The 24,347-nt window shown below is 33.3% G+C and overlaps 2 protein-coding genes across 2 annotated transcripts; both read left to right on the top strand.

Moving 5' to 3' along the window:
• The first annotated feature begins 1,682 nt into the window (after window positions 1-1,682).
• Window positions 1,683-6,600, top strand: LOC113856267. The gene is made up of 7 exons (XM_027488017.1): window positions 1,683-1,873; window positions 3,954-4,131; window positions 4,371-4,421; window positions 4,850-4,980; window positions 5,053-5,180; window positions 5,295-5,414; window positions 5,708-6,600. Exons 2-5 carry the CDS (start codon window positions 3,955-3,957, stop codon window positions 5,060-5,062), a joined length of 369 nt encoding a protein of 122 aa, XP_027343818.1. The 5' UTR covers window positions 1,683-1,873; window position 3,954; the 3' UTR covers window positions 5,063-5,180; window positions 5,295-5,414; window positions 5,708-6,600.
• A 6,841-nt stretch (window positions 6,601-13,441) lies between these two features.
• LOC113856266 lies at window positions 13,442-24,028 on the top strand. Its single transcript, XM_027488015.1, has 6 exons — window positions 13,442-13,567; window positions 13,921-13,974; window positions 17,666-17,775; window positions 18,130-18,243; window positions 23,675-23,800; window positions 24,001-24,028. Exons 1-6 carry the CDS (start codon window positions 13,442-13,444, stop codon window positions 24,026-24,028), a joined length of 558 nt encoding a protein of 185 aa, XP_027343816.1.
• Window positions 24,029-24,347: the final 319 nt, after the last annotated feature.

The raw sequence follows: 24,347 nt of genomic DNA, 5'->3' as shown, positions 1-24,347 counted from the left end.
AAATTATTTTCATCACCATTGTCTGAAAGTAATTTTTATGATATTATAAATTAAGAAAATATTTTATGTTTTTTTACGTGTAAATAATAATTATTATTAATTTTATATAAATAGATAATATGGTTAGTGATTTATTTAAGATATTAATCAATTATCTGTGCAGCGTACCATTGCTAACTGGGATTGACTATTCCTTTCTTTTTGGGCCAATTATTTTTGTTACTTTCAAAATGGATGGACTTGGGCTTTGACAAAATTTCTTAAATTCTGATAAAAAATAAAGATGAGAAAAAAGTAAAGTATCTTAAAAAGAATATAATTATGTTTCATGTTTTTTTTTTTTAAAATAATTACTATTTTTCTTTCACTTCTTAGTTTCAAATTCTTTAACCTTAAAAAGTATTCCATAAACACCTGTTTATCATTGTATATTTTAAACATATTTTTGTTATTGAAAAACACAAATAAACCGGTACTAACTTTAAAATTTTAACAATTTTTTTTTCAAGAAAAAAATTAGTTTATGTCAGTAAAAAAAATTATATATAACAAATTCTACTCATAATTTTATCAATAGAGCTGTTAAAATGAACAGTCATACTCGATACGGATAGCAAATTCAAATAAATCGAGCTTATTTAGTTTAAGGTAAAAACAAACTTACATTTTTATTGTTTGAGCCTTATCCTATACAGGTTGTGGGCTTTTACGGGCTAGCTCGACAGTATGAACAAATTTTTTTTTATTCTTTTCTCCATTTTTGTAATAAGCAATATTTTTTATTATTTTTGTAACAATAGGTTACTATTTTTTTTTTGTTGCTGTTTTCAATATTTGTAACAAGCTATTTTAAGTTGTTTTTGTAACAGCCTAATAGGCCACTCATTTGTTTTTGTCCAATTTTTGTATTAGACCATTATTTTTTATTTTTAAGTTGTGTTTTTTTTTTTATAATATATATATATTTTATTTCTATACACATAATAAAATCACAAAAATGTAAATAAATTTACAATTAAACAAAATTTCCTCCCAAACTTTCTATATATATATATATATATATATGCGGACTGCTCAAACTCACATGAGCCAGTCCAATTAAAGGACTATTAAGTGTCGGACTTATATGAATCGGACCAAAATATCTCAAGATAAAATCGGGCCTTATCTTTTAGAGTCAAGCACACTTATTTAAAGATTTGTTTTGCCCAGTCCATCAAATTGGCCCATTTTACCAATTCTATTTTTTTTGTGTGCATATTTTACTTTTTGTGTGATTACATGTTTTATATATCAATTTTTTTATTTATAAGTGAATTTTACTTCTATCAATTTATTTATCAGTCCTTAAATTTTTCAATCAATATCATACATACTTAAATATTTATAAATCACCAATTTTTTTATAAAAAAATTAATATATAAAGTTTTCTAAATCTGAAAGTTTTAAATACCTGTAATTTTATATTTTAAATTATTTTTTAAAAAATTATTTTTTTATAAAATTAAAGTATTCTTCTATATATATATATGTATATATATATATATATTATTTGTTTTTTATTTACTAATTAGATTTCATAAATGAGTTTTTTAAAATAAGTAGTAATGAATGAGGTGTTTTTACAGACCCATGCCATTGGCGAGAGGCGTTATCAGAACACCGTGGTATGCCAAGTGTCACTCTCTGAAATATCATTGCCAGAAAAGAATTGGCATAAATATTTTGTTAGTATCCTAATGAGATATACTCCCAGACCTCAATCCTCGTAACAAATGTTCAACTTGTGTTACCAATTCTTAAATTATCAACTTTAGGAGGAAAATTTATCCAATCTTCTTGCAAAACCTTCTGTTACCTTACCATTATCTTGTAAGTATGGATGTGATTATTATTTATTTATTCACTCAGTTTTCTGGTACATGAATAAATTGAAAATGTTGTTGCGTTATACTTGTGGCAAATGGGTATTTGTTCGAATGAGATCCTTGTGACATCAGAAAATAACATAATTATTTTGTGTTTTTGGAGAATTTGGGACATGAGTGTCTTTGAATTATGAGTTTGGGTACAAATATACGGGTGTTTATATGATTTCCTTTTTCCAACATGGTGTCACAAATGTCCATCGTGAAAGGCCTAAATTCTGAGTAACAAGATTTAGAGCCTGTTTGTTTGGTTTACAATAATAATCAATTTTTCAGGCCGTGAAGTGCCTTTTCAATGTAAAATTTATGCTTGAGATTAATTTGAGTACATATTCTAATTATGTTTAATAATTCAAATTAGTTCTGCCAAATCTATAAAAGAAAGAGACACTGAAATCATTCAATTTTCAATGTATGGGTTGACCATGGCTTCTTCACATAAACTCTGCTCTGTTTTCTGACTTTCATTCAGTTGCATTTCTTTTCTCTATGAAAATTGATGAACTTGTTTTGTTTGCATATTTAAAATGCTTTATAAATATTCCATATTTAATCATGTGATATTTAGAGGAGTATTAGCATACACTTTCTAACACATTTTTAGTTATGGTTAAAATTTTTTAAAAATTATAAATATAAAAAAAAATTAGGAGTGAAAATAAATAAAATCACCATAATTTTTATATTTTTAATAAATTTTAATTAATAACTAAGTGTGTTAGTATTACTCTTCTATTTAATTCTCCTTTTTATCTCTATCCTGCTTTGCTTTCTAATACGGATAGAATATGTTATTTCTCAATTCAATTCCAATAACTACTAAGCCCAAACTCATTCAACAAGGATATTACTTGAACAATATACTTGAGAATACTTTATTTTTATATGAATTTTCCATTTTGAATACAGAGCTTGTGCTTTCACATGATGAGGTGAGACTGAGCTATTTGTCTATTTGCCTTGGACAATCTATAATCGAGAGCTTGTGCTTTCACATGATGAATATTGGAATTGATTACTTATATTGGTATTTTTGCATGTGGACCTGATCTAAGATTAGAGATAAGAGTGGATTATAAGCTTGAGTGATCTACTTCTCTAAAATGCCTTTGGCAATTTAGAGTCATGATCCTCTTGCTAGCATTTTCTTTGATTTGTTTCTAACTCGCCAACGTGAGATTTTATTATCTTAACAATGTATCAAGTTTTTTATTTTGTTGTCTTTCCGTTTCTCTCTCTTCTATCACATTCACCTTGCCACTAAAAATTTCTTTTCCACCACAAATTATTGGCTAGTTAATTGAAGTTCAGAGGTTACTGTTAGGCAGATTCATCACACATGAAAGGGTGTAACTATGTGAGCTTGATTTCCGCTGTTAGTTAAATTTGAGGGCCATTCATGATATCACTTGTATAAGTGTTTTTTGTTCCCTTCCACATTCTTGTTTTCCTTCCCAATTTCTAAATGACAAAATAAATATTTGCCATGTTTTCAAAAACAAGTTAATTTGAGTATAATGTGAATGTCTGTTCATTCATTAGTTTTCCCCTACGTTATGATCTTTTTCCCCTTTGTTTCCCATTTATTCATAAAAATAGTGTGACATTTTTCAGAAACTACGCAGCATAGGAATATATATCTAGAATTTATAATAAATATATGGATATTTCTCAATGTTTGATTTATAATGATCACTGAGACTGATATGTGGCTTTGTTTGGTTCCTTATGTGAAAATGGATAACGAAAGATGTTGAACATGTATTTTAACTTTTAATTTTTCTTGTTTCTGACTACTATCAAATAAGCAAATTTTAACTTTGAAGTTCATGAATAAGCTTTGTGTTATTTATCTTCTGGCAGTTCCTAGTGTCTCCAAATTAGCCAATGGAATCATGGATTTTGTCAATGTTAACACAAATAATAATGAACTAATGACAATATTATTCTCTTCACTTTTTTTGGCTTTTTTAAATTTATTTTTGGTATCAGCATTTGATTCATTCATTAGTTTTATCTTTTAGGATGGCCATCACCTTCAGCTATTGGGATGATTGTGTTGACCCACAGGATTTGGAGGCAATGTGGAATGTACCCGAAGTGAGTGCTGAATGGCTGAAAGCTGGAGAGGAGAGATGTCGAAAGGTTCACCTCTCACGTGATCCTGATGGGCAACCATATTTAACACAGACTGAAATGAGGGTAAACGTTGCTCTATCTTAAGGATTTTGAATTTCTAGGTGGTTGGCTTCTACTTATAATAAACCCAAGTATTAAGATTTTGGTAAATCTCTCAAAAGCTACTTTGTAAGTTTCTGTTCTTTATGTTGGATAGGTTATTAATTGCATTAAATGTGTACGATAGATTCAAAATATGTTGCTAGATGATGATTGTTGATTCGCTTGTTTTTCTTACTTTAAGTCGTTTTGTGTATTTTCAGGCTGTAGCTGATATTGTTATTAGCAGGCACTTTCCTTCAGAGATAGATCCTGTATGACTTCTTTTAGTTTAAATTTTATCATATTATTTCTTCATTTTGTCGTTCCAAATATAGGTTAGGCACTCAACAACTTAATCTTACCAAGCTGAGAAGGGGTATAAAGGAAGAATGTGGTAGAAGAATTTATTCTGCTACTGAGTATAGATCATAAGAATGAGCTTCAGCCTGTTATTCTTTGACAGAATTTCATATTCCTTGAAGGAAAGTACTTCAGGGAAGAGGTCTAAAGCAAATAGATTTTATTCCATGATGAAGGGTGGAATTGGCAAACACAAATAATGCGATCATAACACTCACCTTTCTTTTGTTTAGACTCTTAAAAGTTTGTACTACTTCCATGATTAAAATAAATAATTTCAAATGTTAAGAGTATCAGGATCATCTTAGTTTATAAGGTGGGCCTTCTATTCTTGCTGCAGGGCATGATCTGTGCTATTGCTGAAATTGGAAGTGATAGGAAACTACTTGTTATGAACTCCGGCCATAAATCTAAAGAGCCTAATGTGGGGCTTATGCAACTCCTACCCAAAACTGCTGAGTGGTTGATGAGGTACTGGCTATATGTGACACCTTATTTAATGTGCCTTGTTTCACGATTATGGTTCACTAAGGTTAACTGCAGCTTGCAGTGAGTTAGGTTATCATTCATATGCAGCACAAGAGAATATAGAACTCTTGTTCAAACCCTTCATAAATGTATATTTTGGTGCTGCTTATATCAAATGGTTGTCAAATTTTGATAAGAAGTAAGTCACATATTTCACACTATTAATGTTTATGGTGTACACTAGCAATGAATTGCCCAGTGGTTACCATTAGTGTGTGTTCTAGAATATTTATCACATTGAGGGGCATTGCTTGCAGAAAAAGAAGTGAAGAGTTTATTGCAAGGGCATATAAAGGGGGTACAAAGAAGGCAACTCATAAATCAACTTTGTGCTATTGGAAATGCTATCTCTCGGTCAAAGGAAGCTTCCCATCCAGGTGTTTCCTCCTTTTACTTATTGATAAATTGTAGTTTATTTGGATATTTTTTGAAGTTTCACGAGATAAATTTTGCGTATATTCTTGTCTGTGCTTTGCTAATGCTGTCCAATTGTGATTACTGAATCTAAATTAGTACTAATATGCGTGGGGGACATATTAGTATCAACATCAGTGTAATAAATTATTAGTTATAGTCTATTTGTTGAGTTAGAAAGAAATCTCAAATTGAAGTGCTCAGAATGCCTTATTGCTAATACTTTGTCCTTATGCTAAAAATCTGTTCATGACAGTCCTTCACCAATCAATGCTCCAGCTCCTGCTCATTCTCATTCTCATGCAGGATATCCTATAACTTCATCAGAAAACACAAGAGGTCACTTCCTATCCCCCTATCCTCCAATTTTTAATGTGTTATTTCTCAAAAGTGAAATGCAAAAGGCACTGATTGATCTCAGATGCAAAAGTTTTTGTAGCTACCCCTTTCCGAAGACAATGTTGGATTCTTTATTTTAGATGTTCAGATTATAATAACAGTGGTGGACCAGTGCTTGAAGATCTCCATAGTGGGGGATGGGGAGTTATGCAACCTTTCCTCAAGATGTATGCTAAGGATCATCCTTGTATTTAGTTTATAAGGAGACAAAATAAATTGCTTAAAGTAGTATTTTCTAAAAACTTTTCATTTTACCTGTATAATCAAATTTGAATATTTTATTTTTTGAAAATAATTCCACAAGCTTTTAAAGAATGTTAGTTGAAAGGAAAGGGAAACTGATTGACAAACTAAGCAGAATTCAGGATAAAGGTGTCACCTTTTGATGCCTAAAGGGGCCATGTCCTCCCCAAATTTTTAAAACTTGACTTTTTCATATTTATTCAAATTTTTAACTTTTCCCCTCAAATAAATTTCTCATCCTACCCATTCAGAATTTTCCTCTAGCTTTGTTTGTATCATGATAACTTGATTTGCAGTAGCACCAAGTCAAGCTCACAGCTGAATGTAGTTTCTGTTCACAATGTTATGAACATAAGCAAAAAATCCTGTAGAATCTACATTTTGTACATAACATGGGATGACTCCTTTGCCTTGAAGGCCCTTATCTTGCAAAGGTGTATTTGTAGTAATACTGGCACGTGTAGTTATGCCCAATATCAATTTAATATATATGCTTAAATACATTGGATAATTGTAGTTTCCTTTTTCTTCTGATGTCCATACTTTACATAAAGATTCTACAGTTTGTTAGATTATGAAATGAAAGACAAATAGGAACTCATTGGCAGCATAGGCGGCTTCTAATATCCTCCCTTCTTTTGTAAAAAGTAAAGAAAAGAAATCTTTTGCAAAAGCTATCATGTATTATGAACCGTTGATTTTAATCGAATGGTTAAGAATGAATTATAGGATATCGATTATTCAAGTTAGATTTCTGAAAGGATACATTGGTAATTTCGTGGTTTTATTCTTTCTTCGTGTTTTGTACGTTTTCTTCTTGTTGCTCATGTTGTTATTTTAATTTTTCGCATCGCAACATAATTATGGAACTGGGTCGCATTATGTCCCATTTGATTTTCTGGCAAACGTGGAACTGTATCAGAATTATCTTTTGAGGCTTACATTTAACAGTGATATATTTTATTTTAGTTGCACTTTTATCTTTCATCTGTGAAAGACATATATAATATTTGATGGTGTTTGTGGTGAAACGCATACATATTTTCTGCTATATCAACCTTTAAGATACAGATTGTAGATGGAATGATGGAAGTTATAAAATAATTCAATTTGGAATTATAGGCAATATTACAGAAAGTCAAACGTGAACATCAGTTTGTGCAATAACCCACATATAGAAGAACCCATATTTATTAGTGTGATATGAAGAATTTGTTTACCACTTTTGTTGTGAAAATGAAAGGGTAGAATATATACGTGAAAGAAATAGGAGCGGGATTTGCATCGGTTGTTATAAAACCAATATCATTAGGTGACGATCGTAATCAATTTGCATCAGTTTTGTGGCAACTATGTTATAGATTATGTTCATGGACTGTATTTGCATCGGTTATATGAGAGAACCCATGTAAATATACTTTGTGAAGGACTCCATTTGCATCGGTTTTGTGGTAAGTCCGATGTCATCAGGCAACCACTTGTGTTGGCTTGATGTGGCCACTTTTTACATCTGTTATATGACAAAACCCATATAGATATACTTTGTAAAGGAATATTGCATCGGTCATCTAATTCAACCGATGTAGAAGTGACAACCCATTTTGAAATTTGAAATAATGGCATAACAGATGTCATTATCCAACCACCTTCTACTTTACTCATATTTCAATGGCTTCCTTATAGATTTTTCCGTCCACTCCCGCTGTGTTTAAATCATTCTCAGGTATGCAGTAACTTTGTCGGGACAATGAGAAAGTTGTCTCATAGTTGCCTGTTCTGATTCCCGATTATAAGTAAGGCCGATTTCGCTACTTCATATAGGCTACTCAAGGCGCTGTTCACACGTCTTGGTGAAGAAGCTGTGATTGGTGCGGTTTTTGCTTCTTTCCGTTCTTTCTTATACTCTGGTAGGTCAGTGATCAAGAGATTATGTATTGAAGAAATAACTGATGCTCTTTCCGCTCTTTGTGGAATAAGTTGGTGCTTTATGCTTTAGTAGGGGCATTCTCTTCTGTTTCAGAAAGAACTCTGAGTGAACAAGGCACTATCTTTTCTCAAGCTTGATTCACAATAGCTATCAGTTCAAGCAGGCTGTGTATTTTTATTCTAATGTCCATTGTCTCTTTTCTTCCTGCTATCTGGCTGTTCTATTTATATGTCTGTTCCCCTCCTCATGCCCGCTTTCTTTTTTATCCTTTCGACTTCGTGCTACAACTGATGTCATAACAGAAGCACCTTCTATATATTCTACGTTGTCTACATTTGCATCGACTGTATAGTAAAAATGATATCATTATGTGGCCACCTTTTATATATTGTGTATGCCCTCTTTTTGCATCGGTTGTGTGCTACAACTGATGTCATTTCAGAAGCACCTTTTACATATTGCGCATGCACTCTATTTGTATCGGTTCTGTGTTAACACAGTTTTCACATTGCACATCTATTGTATTTAGATTAATTGGGTTCAAAGGTCATGTCTCTTATTGACAATTACTTCCTTACTGTGTCGTGTTAACCATATCTACATCGACTGTATGGGGCGCATCATGTTAATCAAATTTTATGTACACAACTTATCACATTTACGTTATTAACCCTCTTCATCCTGCTCACTATTCATTCCTATCCGCATTTGTTTACCTTTTCAATATTTAATCTTAGCCATCCAATTTTAAACTGCACAATCAACGGCTCACTTTCAATTATTAATCACTTATGCAAAAGTTATGCTTTCCAAAAAAATATACTTTTTACAAAAGAAGAGAGGATATTAGAATCCACCGGCAGCATAAGGGATTTTTCTTGTGGAGGAATTAATCAGTCCTCCATATCCCCAGCCATGCCTTTTTATAAGAGATTTTCTTATTAGAAAAGATAAGGACACATTAATTGTTGAGAAAAACAGGGTATTATGTATGCACTGTGCTTGTTGGTTGCTGTTGTAGAAACAAGGGTGCTAGCTAATTAAGCTTAAAGAAGAAAGGTCAAGGTTAGTCTTTTTCATAGAAAAGAGTTATCTATACTAGAGTAAAGCATGTCTAAAAAGACCGCCAAGCCAAATATTGCTTGCTGAGTTCTCGCTTTTCAGAGTGCTATTTCAGCTTGGCATGCGCATCATTCCTTTGTTACGGCATATTGAGAGAAGCTCATTTAGATCCACTTTTATATACTTTGCATTACTTAAATTGTTCACTTATCATATATTCTGAGGCTGGTTCTCAAAAATAGCCCCCTTGTACTTAACAAAAACCTTCTTCCTTAGGTGCATAAACTCTTCCTCATATTCTTCCTCGTTTTATGATGATTCAAAGTTATACTGTTCCTTTCTCTAGAAATTTTCATACTGCAGATAACTTGTTAACAGAGAAATAGTTCTTCTCAAGTCAAACATATCGTGTAAAAGTGCTCCTTTTTTTTGTTAAGATGAATTGTAATGATTCTTAGGTGGTTGCTTGCCATGCATTATTCTGAGTTGAAGCCCCCAGTAATTGGTCTTTCGTTTATTAAATTTGACATGAGCCCTAGATGTATGTGGCAAGCACCCACCACATCATTTCTATGAATGTAGGCATCTATAAAATAAAATGACTAGTTTGCTTCTTGATGCTTTATCATGCTGCCAAGGACTTGTTAGTAAGGAGGTAATATATCAAGATTAAATATACTTGTGAAAGATTTGAAACCTCCCTTAGTAATAACAGAAGTGATTTTGAATGACTCGCAGAGTGATTGCTAACTATACCTAGCCATGTGTGTCTTGGAACCTTGTTCTTGAGGACAAAGCATCCATGACTATAGATCATGTAAATGTGTTCTTTTTATGGGTGTTATGTGTGAGTGCCATGTGCATGTGTACAAATACTGATGAATGGGTGCATGTTATGTATGAAGGCTTATGAATGAACGCTAAGGATGTTTTATATAATTTTATTTGTTTGTCTTACTGTTCAAAGAAATTTACCTTTGCTCTTAAATTCTCAATCTGCTGCTTGGGGAAGACTTTTTGCACTCAAATTTTTGGTTTAACACTGAGAACATGATTACATTGGGAGTCTTTTAGTTTACTTGCTTGTATCATGATCTTGTTAAGCTTGTCTTGCCTGTGGATTTTATTTTGTATTGCTTGAGTGCCTTTACTGTCATGTGTGTCAATTCTTTTGTTCGCATGCTCACAGATTCAGGGGCAATATCTTGGTCCTCCTTTCATGGCGCTATGTCTTGTCTTGTATTTTCTGCATAGTTTCATTTTCAATTTATTTGGTGTGCCTTATACGCGCTTGCCTTGTCATGTACTTGTCCTGGCCCATCCATTGCTGCAGTTGTTTGTTCTGTTGTTTAGTTTTGGGTGTGCCAATAATATCTCTGGACCTCAACTAGCCTTCATATAATCTTTTTTTTGTTAAAAAGGATAATGCGTACTCTTGCATTAGACTTTATACGCCTTCAGAACAGGTTTTCTTTTCATACTTCATTCATACATATACTCTTGTTTTGTTTATTTCTACATCGGTATTTGTACCTACATTGGAATCCTTGTTTTTGCGTTCACTTTTGGTTATACACTTTCTTCTTGCATTTGCTTTTGCATTTCATTTGTTTTCAGTTTTTTTTTTTCACTTGTACTTGAACTTGCATTTGCTCCTTTGTTTTTGAAAAGATCATATTTGGTTTTTTGATTGGCTGAGGGAGATCAAACTTTGCTCCCAACATTTTATCTTATTTTCCTTGAAAAGATCGAACTTTATTTTTCAAGGTTTGTTTCTTAATCCAGAAAAGATTAAAGTTTGTTTTTCAATTTGCATGGGAAGACCATGCTTCGCTTTTCAATAGTCTCGCCTAATTTGGAAGATCTAATTTTTGCTTTCTAGGTCCTTGGGGCGACTTTCACTAATGTGAAGGAAGCAAAGTATTAAGTATGTTTTGGAAACCATTCACTTATGTTTTTTTTCAAATACCAAACACTTGCCCTTTTTAGTGGATGAAGGGAGTGAGGTACTAAGCATTCTTTGGAAAGCGTCTACCTTCACTTTTTCCAAATACCAAATACTTAGTCCTTTTTATTGGATAAGGAAAGAGAGGTACTAGATGTGCATTGGAAAGTGTCCACTTGTACTCTTTCCAAATATCGAATACTTAACCTTTTTTACTAGATGATAGGAGTGAGGAACTAAACATGCTTTGGAAAGTATTCATTTTCGCTCTTTTTAAATACCAAACTCTTAGCTCTTATTGGATAGGGAGTGAGATACTAAGCGTGATTTATAAAGTATTTACCTCTTCCCTTTTCAAATACTGAATACTTGGTCCTTTCAGCATGTGTTTCAAAGCAATTTTGATAAAGAAAATGATTATTCAAGAAGCAATCTTTAACATGAAGATAATCATTTGGAAAATAATTTCAAACAAAAAAGCATTCAATCAAGAAGGTGATCTTAAGAAAGAAAACAGTCAATCATAAAAATGATTCCATGTGAGAGAAAAATTTACACAAGGAAGTGGTAAACTAAGAAAGCAATTTTAAACAAGAAAGCCATTGTTCAAGTACGCTCTAATCCTCATAGTGTCATGTTTAGAACGACTAGATATGACTTACGTTTATCAAATGAACACACTATTTAAGCATGTTACTTTGGAATAGCACTATTCGTTGTCTCCACTACTTGTACTTTTAGCCATTTGAAAGACGTAATAACGTGTAAATGTAAATTAAAAGTCAAAATTAAGTACTTAGCTCCATGAAGAACTTGTACCAATGTTAGCATGCATAATTTGCAAGCATGTTCCTATTGCAGTCCTCGTGCTTTGATGCTTACACTTTATGGGCTTTCCTCTCTTGCTTTGTGTTGCACATGTATGTTTATACAAACTTGTTTGCTTTGCATTGTACATGCTTTTCTACATGAATTTCTTCCTTCAAGACATGTGTCTTTTTATGCGAACTTGCTTACTGGGTAATGTGCATGTATTTCTATATGAACTCGCTCGATCTTTGTTATGTGTGTTCTTTTCACATGAACTCGTTCACTCCACGAAGTGTGTTGATCTCTAAAGTATCATTGCCTTTTTACTTCTATGCTAACAATGGTCCAACTGCAATACCGGTGTCACCACCAGCGTCGCTTGATTATTGCTGAGACCTGGTGGAAGACTTTGATACCAATTGATAAGAACCTCGGAAGAACTAAACCACAAAAGCTAACTACTATAGTTGGAGAGCCCAAGGCCTTATAAATCCCATACTTCCAATGTGGGACTCAAGTCCTGTATCTTGCAATTAGGATCCTAACATTGCTTGACATGTCTTGGGATGCGAGTTGCGCATAGGATTACCTCCTTTTTAAGGCATAATATGCCTCTACTATAGTAAAGCACACCTCGAAGTCCTTCAAGCCAAATACCACCTTTTGAGTTTCTGCTTATTAGAGTACTCTTTTAGCTCGACTTGTGTGTGATTCCTTTGCTTAGGCATACCAAGGGACACTTGTCTAAATCTGCTTTCTTGTGCTTTGCAGCACTTGTATTGTTCACTTTTTATGTATTCTGAAGTTGGAACGAATGGAGGATGACGCTTTCCAAACCATGCTTAGTACCTTCCCTCATCCAGTGAAAAGGGCCAGGTGTTCACTTTTCACTGCTGAATGTAGGTTCTGTTCACAATGTATGAATATAAACAAACAATCCTTTGGAATCTACATTTTGTACATAAACATGGGATGATTGGTTGTTGTGAATGCCCAAAGTTTATCTTTCAAAGTTGTCATTGTAGTAATTCTGGAACGTAGTTATGCCTAAATTGCTTAAATACATTGGATTATTGTGAGTTCAGTTTTTCTTATTTCAGTGGTTGAGTTTTTCAGCATCTAGTCTTGGAATGCTAGTTGTAGATGCTATAGACTTAGAATAAGATCATGAAACACTTGAAGAAGGCTTAATATTAAAACTATGAAGGGAAAAAAGGCAGTTTAGAAAGTTTGCTAATTATCTTTATCTACTGATAGTTGATATTGTCATTTTGCTGAAATATAAAGTAATATGCATTGAATTGCATAGATTGTGCTGTGACAGTAAAAAATTTAACGTCGATAGTTCTTTTTTGCCTTTGCTTTTAAGTTGATGTTTATCATCTAATGTTGATTCTATTTCAACTTTCCTTATGATATGTCAACTTCATAAATTGATCTGAATATTGGCAGTCTTCTCTTCTATTAATTTAATTGTATTTTAAAATATTCTTAAAAATTGCCTTTGCTTGTATTGCTATGTTGGCTGACAAGGTTTTCGCTATATTTTAAATGAAGATGCAAGTGCTGACACATATTGGGATTCTAGAGCATCACCAGAAGATATGGCAGCTATATGGATCCATCCTCGGGTCCAAAAAATGTGGAATAAATCCAAACAAAAAAAAGGAAAGGTGCGATTTTCTCTTGATGAAAAGAACAGACCATATCTTTCTCAGGTGGAAATGCAGGTATGAGTCTATTACTGTGAGTAATTACACGATTGTATTTCTCCATTCGTTTCTTTTTACCTGTCTACCTAAAGTTTAAGAAAACATTAGTTACTATCTTTTCAATTATGTCCATACACTTATTTAATTCTTGAATATTTTATAAACTTTTTATGAGATGACTTTTTAAATTTTGATGTTTCATTCCTTGCATTTTTTTCTCTCGTTATTTCAAATAGAAATGATATTTATCCTCTGTATTCTTTCTTTTCTCTCTCTTGACAAGGGGCTCATGTTTTTGCATCTTGTCTACTTAAAGATAGTAATGCATATGAAGTATTTGATGTCCTATCATACTAATTTATATCTTACAGGCAGTTGCAGATATAGTTCTATCCAAACGCCTCAACACAGCGGATATTAAATCTGTAAGTATGTAGAATTGTAGGACTTCTTGAGTTAACCCTTATATATATTCTTACAAGTTTATGATTCTAGACAAGGAATTTGAGTTAATTCGCTGTCAAACTCTTTTTTTGATAAACTCGGGGTATACTCTTGGAACTTGTGCAAACTCATAAACTCTCGAGTCTAGAACTAATTTAACAAGTCAAATCAAAATGTAAACTTTTTCCTTAATTGATCCATACCAAAAATGTTTTATGATGCACATGCACCATAGCAAAAATGTTTTCACTTTCAAAACAAACTTATTTTTTTTTGTATAATATCCAATGCATGCTTTCTCTGGAAAATTACAATATCATTCTTGAATTGTGACATAGATGGTTCTTTAATTGTATAATGCAGTAAAAACAACGTCATTAACATAAAAAATTAAATAAATGTATCCTATGGCTGAATGTCGATAAAAAACTGAATGAATAGCTTCCATCTGAGACATGCCAAATTGTTGGAGGACAACAATGCTGAATCTACCAAGCTATGGAGATTGTTTAATGCCATACAAGAATCTTCCTAGACGACAAACTAATCTTGAAGACTTTTCCTGACCAACAAATCTAAGAGGTTACTCCATATAAATTTTCTTATTAAAATCACCACGAAGAAAAACATTTTTTATATCAAGTTGATGTAAAGGCCAGTGGCATATGACAGCCACAAATAAGAATAAATGAACAAAAGCAATTTTAGCTATTAGAGAGAATGTGTCACCATAATCTAAACCAAAGATGTGAATATAATTCTTTGCTACTGGACAAGCTTTAAGGTGATCAACTTGACCAACAGAGCCAACTTTGACAGTGTAAATCTACTTGCAATCAACAACGAATTTTTTAAAGGAAGAAGAACGAGATCCCAGGTGTCACTGCTCTAAAGCACACACATCCTTCTATCATTGCTTGACGCCACCCAAGGTGTGAGAGGGCTTCATCTGTATTCTTAGGAATAGGAACTAAAGACAAAAAAGAAAAACACATATATTGGAAAGAAGTCAAATAGTGATATGTTGAAGTAATAATGAGGAAAGAAATTACGAGTAGACCACATGCCTTTTCGAATAGCAATGAGAAGACTAGACTTAGTAGGTAAGGCTGGAGGAGTTGGTTGTGGCATTGAGTTAGATGAAGTCCCAATGCTAGCCAATAATGACAAAGGAGGAGGGTCATTTGGAGGAGGTTGCTGACAATACACTTGTAAAGAATGTAGAGGGGGCTCATTTGAAGGAGCTGATATTTCTGGTGGGTGAAAAACAACCTGAATTAGAGAAAGAAACATAGCAGGCCTAACATAGAAGATGTAGATGAAGAACCAAAAAGTGGGACAAACTTAAAGAAAGTGATATCAACAAAGATAAGGTAATGCTTAAGAATTGGATAATAACACTTATAACTCTTCTAAGAGAAAACATAACCAGAAAGACACATTTATAAGCATGAGCAAAAAGTTTATCATCCCTTAGACTAAGATTAGGGACAATAAGTAGACCCAAACACACGAGAAGGTAAAGGATAAAGAGACTAGTGAGAAAACAGGAGAGTGAGGTACCTGTTTGTTCTAAATAGAATAAGGTAGTTGATTGGTAAGATAACATGGTCTAAGAACATAACCCAGAAAAACAACCAAGGACATTATCATGCAAAAGGAAAGTGCGATTAGCTTCAAATAGATGCCTATTTCTCCTTTTGGCAACCCTATTTTGTTGAGGAGTATGAGCATAGGAGGTTTGATAAAGTATTCCATTGGAAGCCATAAATTGTTAGAAAGAATCAAAGAAGTACTCTCGAGCATTATCACTACACAAATTGCGTATAACAATACCAAATTGAACTTTTCTTTCATGATAAAAGGTTTGAAAAATAGAAAATCATTCAGAATGAATTTTCATAAAGAAAACAATTAAGTACGACGAGAATAATAATCAACTAATGTAACAAAACACTAAAATCCTAAAGTAGACATTATATGACTAGGACTCTGAACATCTGAGTGGACTAATCTAAAGGGAGACGCAACTCGATTATTAATATGCATATGAAAATAATTATAAACATGTTTACCTAATTGACACAATTCATAAGGCAAGTTAGACATTGAAAAGACTGGACACTAGTTATTGTAGCTTCTAGAGATTGGGATGACCCAATTGAGTATGCAGAAGGAGAGGAGAATTCAGTGTCAAACCAGCATGAGCATTAGAATAGAGGTGATAAAAGTCATGTAACTCACATCCGGTGCCAATCATCTGCCCTGAACTTTGATCTTAGTGGAAAACAAAATATTTAGTAGACAATACAATCTAGAGTGAGAGTAAAATGATTTAGGGATAAAAGATTAAAAGGAGACCCTAAGACATTGTCAATAGGTAAGGATGGAAAGAGATGAACAGTACTAATACCTTGAGACTTTGTTTTGGAGTCGTTTGTCATAATAAATGAAGGTAAATAACTAGGGGTAGAGAGAGAAGAAAAGAGATATTTGTTACCAGTGTGTGCAACAAAAACCGTGGAGGCATGGTGATCTTCTACAAAGGAAGTTATGGAGGATATCAATGGAGAGTGGTGTAGTGACAAAGTTGGTAAAAACAAAGATATGAGCTTTGGGAGGGGTTGAAGACGCTATGAGTAGCCAACAGGACAGAAAAAGAGGCCACAGATCCGGAATCATCTCAACGAGGCAAATTAAGCAAGCTTGATGGTGGCTGGAAAAGTGTTTGGAAAATCAGAATAGTCATGCTGGAATAGTATGTGATGAACAATGATGCAGTGGATGAAAGACCAGAACTAGAATTGAAGCGCGATTTCTAGGAAATTTATTTTACCAATCGGCAGTTGGCCCACCGGCTATGCACGGATTTAAAATTACCCTTTTGCTAGACTCTAGATACCATATTAAGAGAGAAAAAAATGAAAGAGAATTGGTGGAAACCGTGTGTCTCAACTACATAATGGGCTAGATATTTATATTAATAATAATATTAGCAATAATTACAAAATAATTACTAAATCTGCAATTACTTTATTATCATAATTACAAAGATATTAACCTTAACAAATTCCATACATTTCTTGGGTAAAATGGTGGCTATGAGGTTTGAACTTATAACCTCCTGCAAACTATCCAAGCGCCTTAGCACTAGCCCAATCCACTATCAAATCATGTATTATCCATTCTTGATGTAATATGTTGTACCCTATAGGGTCTGCTTGAAAAAGCTTATGATCTTTTCAACTTATTTCAATAAGTTTCTTATTATAGCTTATCAAAATAAGTTGTGTTCAACTTATCGTAATAAGTTTCACTGTTAAATTTATGGCATAAGTCACCGCTTACAAAGAACTTATTGAATAATTACTTAAATAAGTTGTGGTATCCAAATGCACTCATAATGTTTACGGTGACTAAGCTAACGAATCTTCAGAGAAAGCAGGAGATTCAATTTCTGTTTTCAATGGCATGATTATGAAATCCAATGAATATTAAAAAATTCCTTGAAGACAAAATTTCTGGTATTTTTCAGTGTTTCTTTGATTTGGTGGAGAAAATAACAGACTGTACATTCAATGTGTGTGTTTTTTTTTTTACATGCATTTGTTAGAAATATATAATACCATATGAATATCTTATAATTTTTCTGGTACATTGTTTGGTGCACAGTCAGTACTTTGTGCAATTGGGGAGGTTTCTAGCATGCGTTTTGTACATGGAGTTGGATCGCGACCTGGAATAATGGGGATTGACTATTCCACTGCTTCTTGGCTTTATTTGTATGTATAGGACATATCCATTATTACTTTTTGAATATATATTGACAAAAGTATTATATCTATGTGTGTAATATATTTATTTAAGATTGGAAATTTTATAAATTTGAAATTAGACTAATATCCATTATCATCAATTTTAGAAAGTATTGCGCATTTGTGATGGCATTCTTAGTAACAAATATCTTTGACTTTGCCAAGTTCTAGATTTAAGTTAAGCAAGACCTGTTAATTTGCAATTATAAAGAAAGACTTCTATTTTTATTTTGCCAAAAATGGACATAATATTATTAAAAAAATGCATTTGTTTCTTCTCTTAAAACTGATATCTGTGTGCAATGTCTTGTTTTTGTTCAGTGATTTGGGCTCCAAGGCTTATGAACTTGAATCCGTTGATGATCTTAACAATCCATTTGTATCCATGTACTTTGGAGCCGCTTACGTAGCATGGTTGTCAGAATATGAAGGAAGGTATGTCTGATCTGATCACCACCAGTAAAGATTTTTCTTTCTACATAAAAGATACCCAATTCTAAAATATTCTTCATTTTCAATCAATTAGTTGCATATATGGCATTCAATGTCCACATGTGTTATTCCATTTCCTCTGACTCTAATGGTTTGCTTGGCAAGGATGGAGCTAAGAATTTCATGTTAGGGGTCAAATACTAATTTATTTTTTTGATTGGACCAAACTGCATGTTGTATACTGAATTTGAAAGAAAATTTTGAAGATGTCTAGTTTTTCTCCCTTGTCTCCATCCTTGCTGTTTGGAAGGCTTTGAGATGGATAAATTTGGAAGGAAGGAAAATATGGGTAGGAATCCAAAAATTTCCTTATTTAGGACATACATAGTGGAGAAGGGTGAGGATAAGGAGCCATGCATATAGTGTATATTGAGGCAAATAATGGCCTCCCAAACTTTTATAATATTGCAAAGTATATAGTCTACAACAATTATTTTAAAGAAAATAATGTCCATTTATCTTGGTCCTTCAAGATATGAGTGTTATTGATTTGGTCCTCTAACAATGTATAAATTTATTAGAATAGTCTTTCAATGTCAAATTTAGCATCAAATTGATCATTTTGGAGGAGTAATTTGTTTTCAAAAATTGACATAGAAGAACTAACTTGAAGTAAAAAATTGACATTAAATGTTCATTTTGATGTATTTATTATTAGATGTTCAGATGAGAGAAAACAAGAAAGGATGAGATGAATTTTATGTCTTAACTACACCATGGATGTATATTTATATTAACAATGTTAATCATAATTATAGTTACATAATTAAAGACAAACATACAGTTACCTAATTACTATAATTACATAGATACTATCTTCCTAAATAACATATTTACATATATTTAACACTTCCCTTTAAGCTGGAGTATATAAACTATATGCACTGAGTTTGTCACATATGTACTTCATATGAGGACCCTTTATAGACTTCGTGAATACATCTGCTAGTTAATCATTTGAATTGACAAAACTTGTGGCAATAATTACAAATAAGATATGTAGAATCTGATACTTGAATTTGTTTTTCTGTGTATTGTATATGACCCAAGGGTCTAAATTTATACATGTAAAAAGGAATCTAAATTAATTACAGATTATTACCTTAATAAAGATAATTCTGATATCATGCTGTAATTATGCTATTTTACTGGCCTAATTACTATAATTACACATCAATCATGCCTAATTACTATATTTATATATCAACACTCCCTCTCAATCTAGGGCATACAAATCATATGCATCAAGCTTGTTACAAATATATTCCACTCGAGGCACTCTTAAGGATTTTGTAAACAAATCTGCCAACTAATCATTCGAGCCAACAAAACTTGTCTCAATTTCTCCTGCGAGAATCTTTTTTCTAATAAAATGGTAATCAATTTCTATGTGCTTGGTTCGTTCATGAAAAACCGGATTAGAGGCTATGTGTAATGCAGCCTGATTGTCACAAATTAACTTCATTTTATCGACCTCTCCTACTTTAAGTTGTTGGAGTAATTGTTTTAGCCCAGTAAGTTCACACGTGGTCACAGCATTCTACTTCTATGCTGGATCTAGCAACAATGTGTTGCTTCTTGCTTTTCCATGAAATTAAGTTTCCCCTAATAAAGATGTAGTATTCCAAAGTAGACTGTCTATCTAATGGTGATTCAGCCTAATCAGCATTAGAGTAGCCAACAATAGTAGAGTTTCCCTTATTCTGATAAAGTAGCCCTTTGCTTGGTGCATGTTTGATGTATCTGAGAATGCGAACAATAGCATCCTAATGGCTGGTACAGGGAGCATTTAACAACTCGTTGACTACACTTACGACAAAAGTGATGTATGGTCTAATGATGGTGAGGTAGTTGAGTTTACCAACTAAGTGTCGTTACCTTTCTGGGTCTTTCAAAGGCTCCCCCTGACCCGGAAAGAGCTTGATATTGGGATCCATAGGAGAATCAGTCGGACGACAGTCAAGTATGTTAGTTTCAGTAAGAATATCAAGGGTGTATTTGCGTTGATTGAGAGAAATCTCATGGCTGGATTGGGCAACTTCAATGCTAAGGAAATATTTGAGAGGACCGAGATCCTTGGTCTGAAAATGTAGGGACAAGTGCTGTTTGAGGCACTGAATGCCCATGCAATCACTGCCAGTAATGACAATATCATTCACATACACTACCAAATAGATACATGTATGCTTTTATGTGGATTGCATATGACCCAAGAGTCTGAATTTATACATGTACAAAGGAATCTACATTAATTACAGATTATTACTTTAATAAAGGTAATCCTGATATCATGTTGTAATTACGCTATTTTACTGGCCTAATTACTATAATTACACATCAATCATGCTTAATTACTATATTTACATATTAACAAGATCTTTTTATGAAAGAAGTGACAATCAATCTTAATATGCTTTGTTCATTTGTGAAAAACTAGATTCGAGGCAATGCGTAAGGTTGCCTGATTGGCACAAATGAGTGTCATTTGTGTATCTTCTCCTAATCTTAGTTCTTTAAGTAGTTATTTTAGTCATATAAGTTCACATGTGGTTGAAGCCATGACTTGATATTCTATTTCTACACTTGAGAAAGAAACCACATTTTGCTTCTTGCTCTTCCAAGAAATCAAATTACCTCCAATCAAAACACAATAGCCAGAAAAGAAATGAACTTCGTATCATGAGAACTTGCATAATCTGCATTAGAATATTTAACAATCTTATCACAGTCCTTGTCCTCATATAGGAGACCTTTGCCTGAAGCTCCTTGATATACTTCAAAATGTGAGTCAATGCATCTCATGTCCTTCATAAGGAGCGTTAAGGAACTAACTTGCCACACTAACAACAAAAGGAATGTCGGGTCAAGTAACCATGAGGTAATTTATTTTACCAACCAATCTTCCATACCTTTCTGGGTTAGCAAGAGGTTTCCCTTGACTTGGAAGAAGTTTAGAATTAGAATCCATAAGAGTATCTACAGATTTGGCCCCTATCAAACATGTTTCTTCTAATATATCTAATGCATACTTCTTTTGGAAAATTACAATACTATACTTGGATTGTGTCATCTCTATTCTCAAGAAATATCAAAGTTTACCGAGGTCTTTTGTTTGAAGTGGTTTTTCAACTGTGTAATATCATGATAGTGATTGCTAATAATAACAATATTGTCCACATACACAATAAAGTAAATGCATCCTATAGCTGAGTGGTGATAAAAGACTGAGGATCAACTTCAATCTGAATCATCCCAAATTGTTGAACAACGATGCTAAATATACCAAATCAAACTCTTGGAGACTGTTTAAGACCATACAAGAATTTTCAAATTTGACAAATTAATCTTGAAGACTCCCCCTTAGCAACAAATTCAAGAGGTTACTTCATATAAACTTCTTCAGCAAAGTCGCCATGCAGAAATGCATTCTTAATGTTAAGTTGATGAAGATTCAAGTGGCAAATGACAACCATGAACAAGATCAAGCGAACAAAAGTCATTTTATCGACTAAAGAGAATGTGTCACCATACTCCAATCCAAAGATCTGAGTATAATCTTTTGCCATAATACGAGTTTTAAGGTGATCCACTTGACCATCAAGACCCATTTTGACAGTGTATGTCCACCTGCAATCCACGAAATATTTACCTGAATGAAGAAGAACAAGATCACAAGTGCCATTGTTGTGAAGTGCACACATTTCATCAAGCATTGCTTCATGCTCAGTGGGATGTGAGAGAACTGTTGTATTCTTAGGAATAGAAACAAACAACAAAGAAGAAAGACATATATATTGGATATATTGGGAAGAAGATAGACGATGATATGATAAAGCAGCATAATGAGTAGAGGGGTTACGAGTGGAACGTATACCTTTTCGAAATGCAATAAGAAGATCAATGTCGGGTAATAGGGCCAGAGGGTCACGTGTTAAAGCTGACGAAGGGTCACATGGTATGTCAATGGTGGGCAAAGGAGGAGCTGGTGACTAACGATAGTACCCCTGTAACAGACGTAGAGGAGGGTCATCTAGAGGAGGTGGTATCTCTGGTGGGTGAAAAATAATCAGAATTGGTGGAGAAGGCATGATAGATTCTAGTCCTGTCTCAGACATTGCAGAAGAACGAAAGAAGGAAATGAACTCAAAGAAAGTAATATCAAAAGATATAAAATAACACTTATGAGAGTTTGACATACTCTATATAGATTTTGTATATCATTAGTTTAAAGCAACTTGACTTGTAACCAAACTGATTCACATGTATCATGGGAGCAAAAAATCTGCTTCGCAGAAGGATGAATAGTGGGCTTGATGACACTACAAAGTTGAACATCAATCTTACTCCATATAGCACATTTAGTCGCAGCTACAGTATCTTCTTTGGTGGTGAGATGGTCGAGATAATCATGACCTTTGAGCCAAAGTTTGATGTTAGAGGTCCAAAAATCATAATTACTCCCATCCAGCTTGTTAGTAGACAACTGGAGCAATGACAAAGTTGGTGAAAAAAGGAGCTTCAAGTTTAGGAGGAGCTGGAGTTGCCATGGGTCAGCCTAAGAGAGAGATAAAAACAATCAAATAGTAGGAAAACAGGAAAAACAACAACATTCAAAAGTCAAATGGAAAAAAGGACCACAAATCCAGAACCTTCTCGAAAATGCGAGTCTAGTCAGCAAAGAAGGAGGCTGAAAGGTTGCCGCACACGCTGTCATGTGTAACAGAAATGGTGGCAGAGAGAGAAAGTCCCCAGAGAAGGAGGTGGCGAGTGTGGGCATGTGGGATTTCCGTTCGTGATGCACTGACGTGATGACTGGTTGTGTTGTTTATGGTGGGGTGAACCCATAATGGTGAGAAGCTGGAAAAAAAAAATCACACCAGAAAAGTTGTCAGTGGTGAACAGTGGTGGCCGGTGGAGGAGATTGCTAGAAAAAAAAAAAAACTAGAAACCGTGTCTCTGGTTTCTAGAAAAAACTTACACCTATGAGAAGTGGACCCATAGGGAAAGGACAAATTAGGGTTAAGCACGGATTAAGGTTTCCTTCTCTTTAGACTCTTGATACCATATTAAGATAAGAGAAAACGTCAACTACACCACAGGATGTATATTTACATTAACAATGCTAATCATATTCATAATGATAACTATGTAATTAAGAACAAATATCCAGTTACTTAATTATTATAATTACATGGATACTATTTTCCTAAATAACATATTTGCATATATTTAACATTAGATGACTAAATTAATGATGCATGCACCTTTGGAAGAATAAAATGTGGTAACAAGACAAAATAAATCAATGTCGATCATTACTGTCTTGAATGTTTATCCTGACCAATTCATGTTCAATTCAACGATTGTAATTCAGGGAAAGAAATCCAGAGTTTTTTGTTGAAGCATATTTTGTAGGGCCAAAAAATGTGAACCTTCAGGATACCAGCACTCTCTGGCTAGAATTCAAGGAAACTCTCAGCAAATATGAAGAAACAAAGAGGTACACACATTTTGAATCCTCCCCTTTTTGATAGGAATTGAGATTAGGCACAAGATTTATTGACCTGAGCTTGTCCCAAGACAACTCTTCTTTCCCTCACAACATGAAACTTTCATATTTTTAAATAAGATGAAAGGATTACGTTTTATTTACTATAAATTTTAGTGGGATAATATGATCACGTGGATTTCTTTTTTCAGGAAGGGTGATAGTTGCTCTATCATGTAAGATGACAAATACCTTCCAAATTATGTTGTATTTCATTTGAGAGCTTTGTAATTGTGATAGTTAAACCAACTAATTGATGTATATATAGAAAAGGAAACAAGAGAGGGGGGGGGGGGGGGGAAGAAGGAAAGAAAAGAAACATATATCCCAGGAAAGTACTTGGTTCCTGTAATAGAATCGATTGTCAAATAAATATATTTTAGTCTAGTCAAGTCATTTACAATTCATATTCAAATTATGTTATTGCATTGCAAAATGAAGAAAATAATGCATTTGAGTTTCTTATCATAATTTCACTTAACACGGGCCCACTTAACAC

Source organism: Abrus precatorius, unplaced genomic scaffold, assembly GCF_003935025.1.
Source record: "Abrus precatorius isolate BTA unplaced genomic scaffold, Abrus_2018 Scaffold11, whole genome shotgun sequence".
Lineage (NCBI taxonomy): Eukaryota > Viridiplantae > Streptophyta > Magnoliopsida > Fabales > Fabaceae > Abrus > Abrus precatorius.
Note: the sequence above shows the minus strand (reverse complement) of the source record. Positions and strands in the feature narration are given on the sequence as shown.

What these genes read in the sequence shown, in the direction of transcription:
- LOC113856266 (XM_027488015.1), top strand. Translation starts at nt 13,442, where the DNA reads ATGGCAGCTATATGGATCCATCCTCGGGTCCAAAAAATGTGGAATAAA. An exon ending in TTTCTCAGGTGGAAATGCAG is followed by an intron (nt 13,568 to 13,920) that starts GTATGAGTCTAT and finishes TATATCTTACAG; the next exon opens with GCAGTTGCAGATATAGTTCT. An exon ending in ACACAGCGGATATTAAATCT is followed by an intron (nt 13,975 to 17,665) that starts GTAAGTATGTAG and finishes TTTGGTGCACAG; the next exon opens with TCAGTACTTTGTGCAATTGG.
- LOC113856267 (XM_027488017.1), top strand. Translation starts at nt 3,955, where the DNA reads ATGGCCATCACCTTCAGCTATTGGGATGATTGTGTTGACCCACAGGAT. An exon ending in TAACACAGACTGAAATGAGG is followed by an intron (nt 4,132 to 4,370) that starts GTAAACGTTGCT and finishes GTGTATTTTCAG; the next exon opens with GCTGTAGCTGATATTGTTAT. An exon ending in TTCCTTCAGAGATAGATCCT is followed by an intron (nt 4,422 to 4,849) that starts GTATGACTTCTT and finishes TTCTTGCTGCAG; the next exon opens with GGCATGATCTGTGCTATTGC.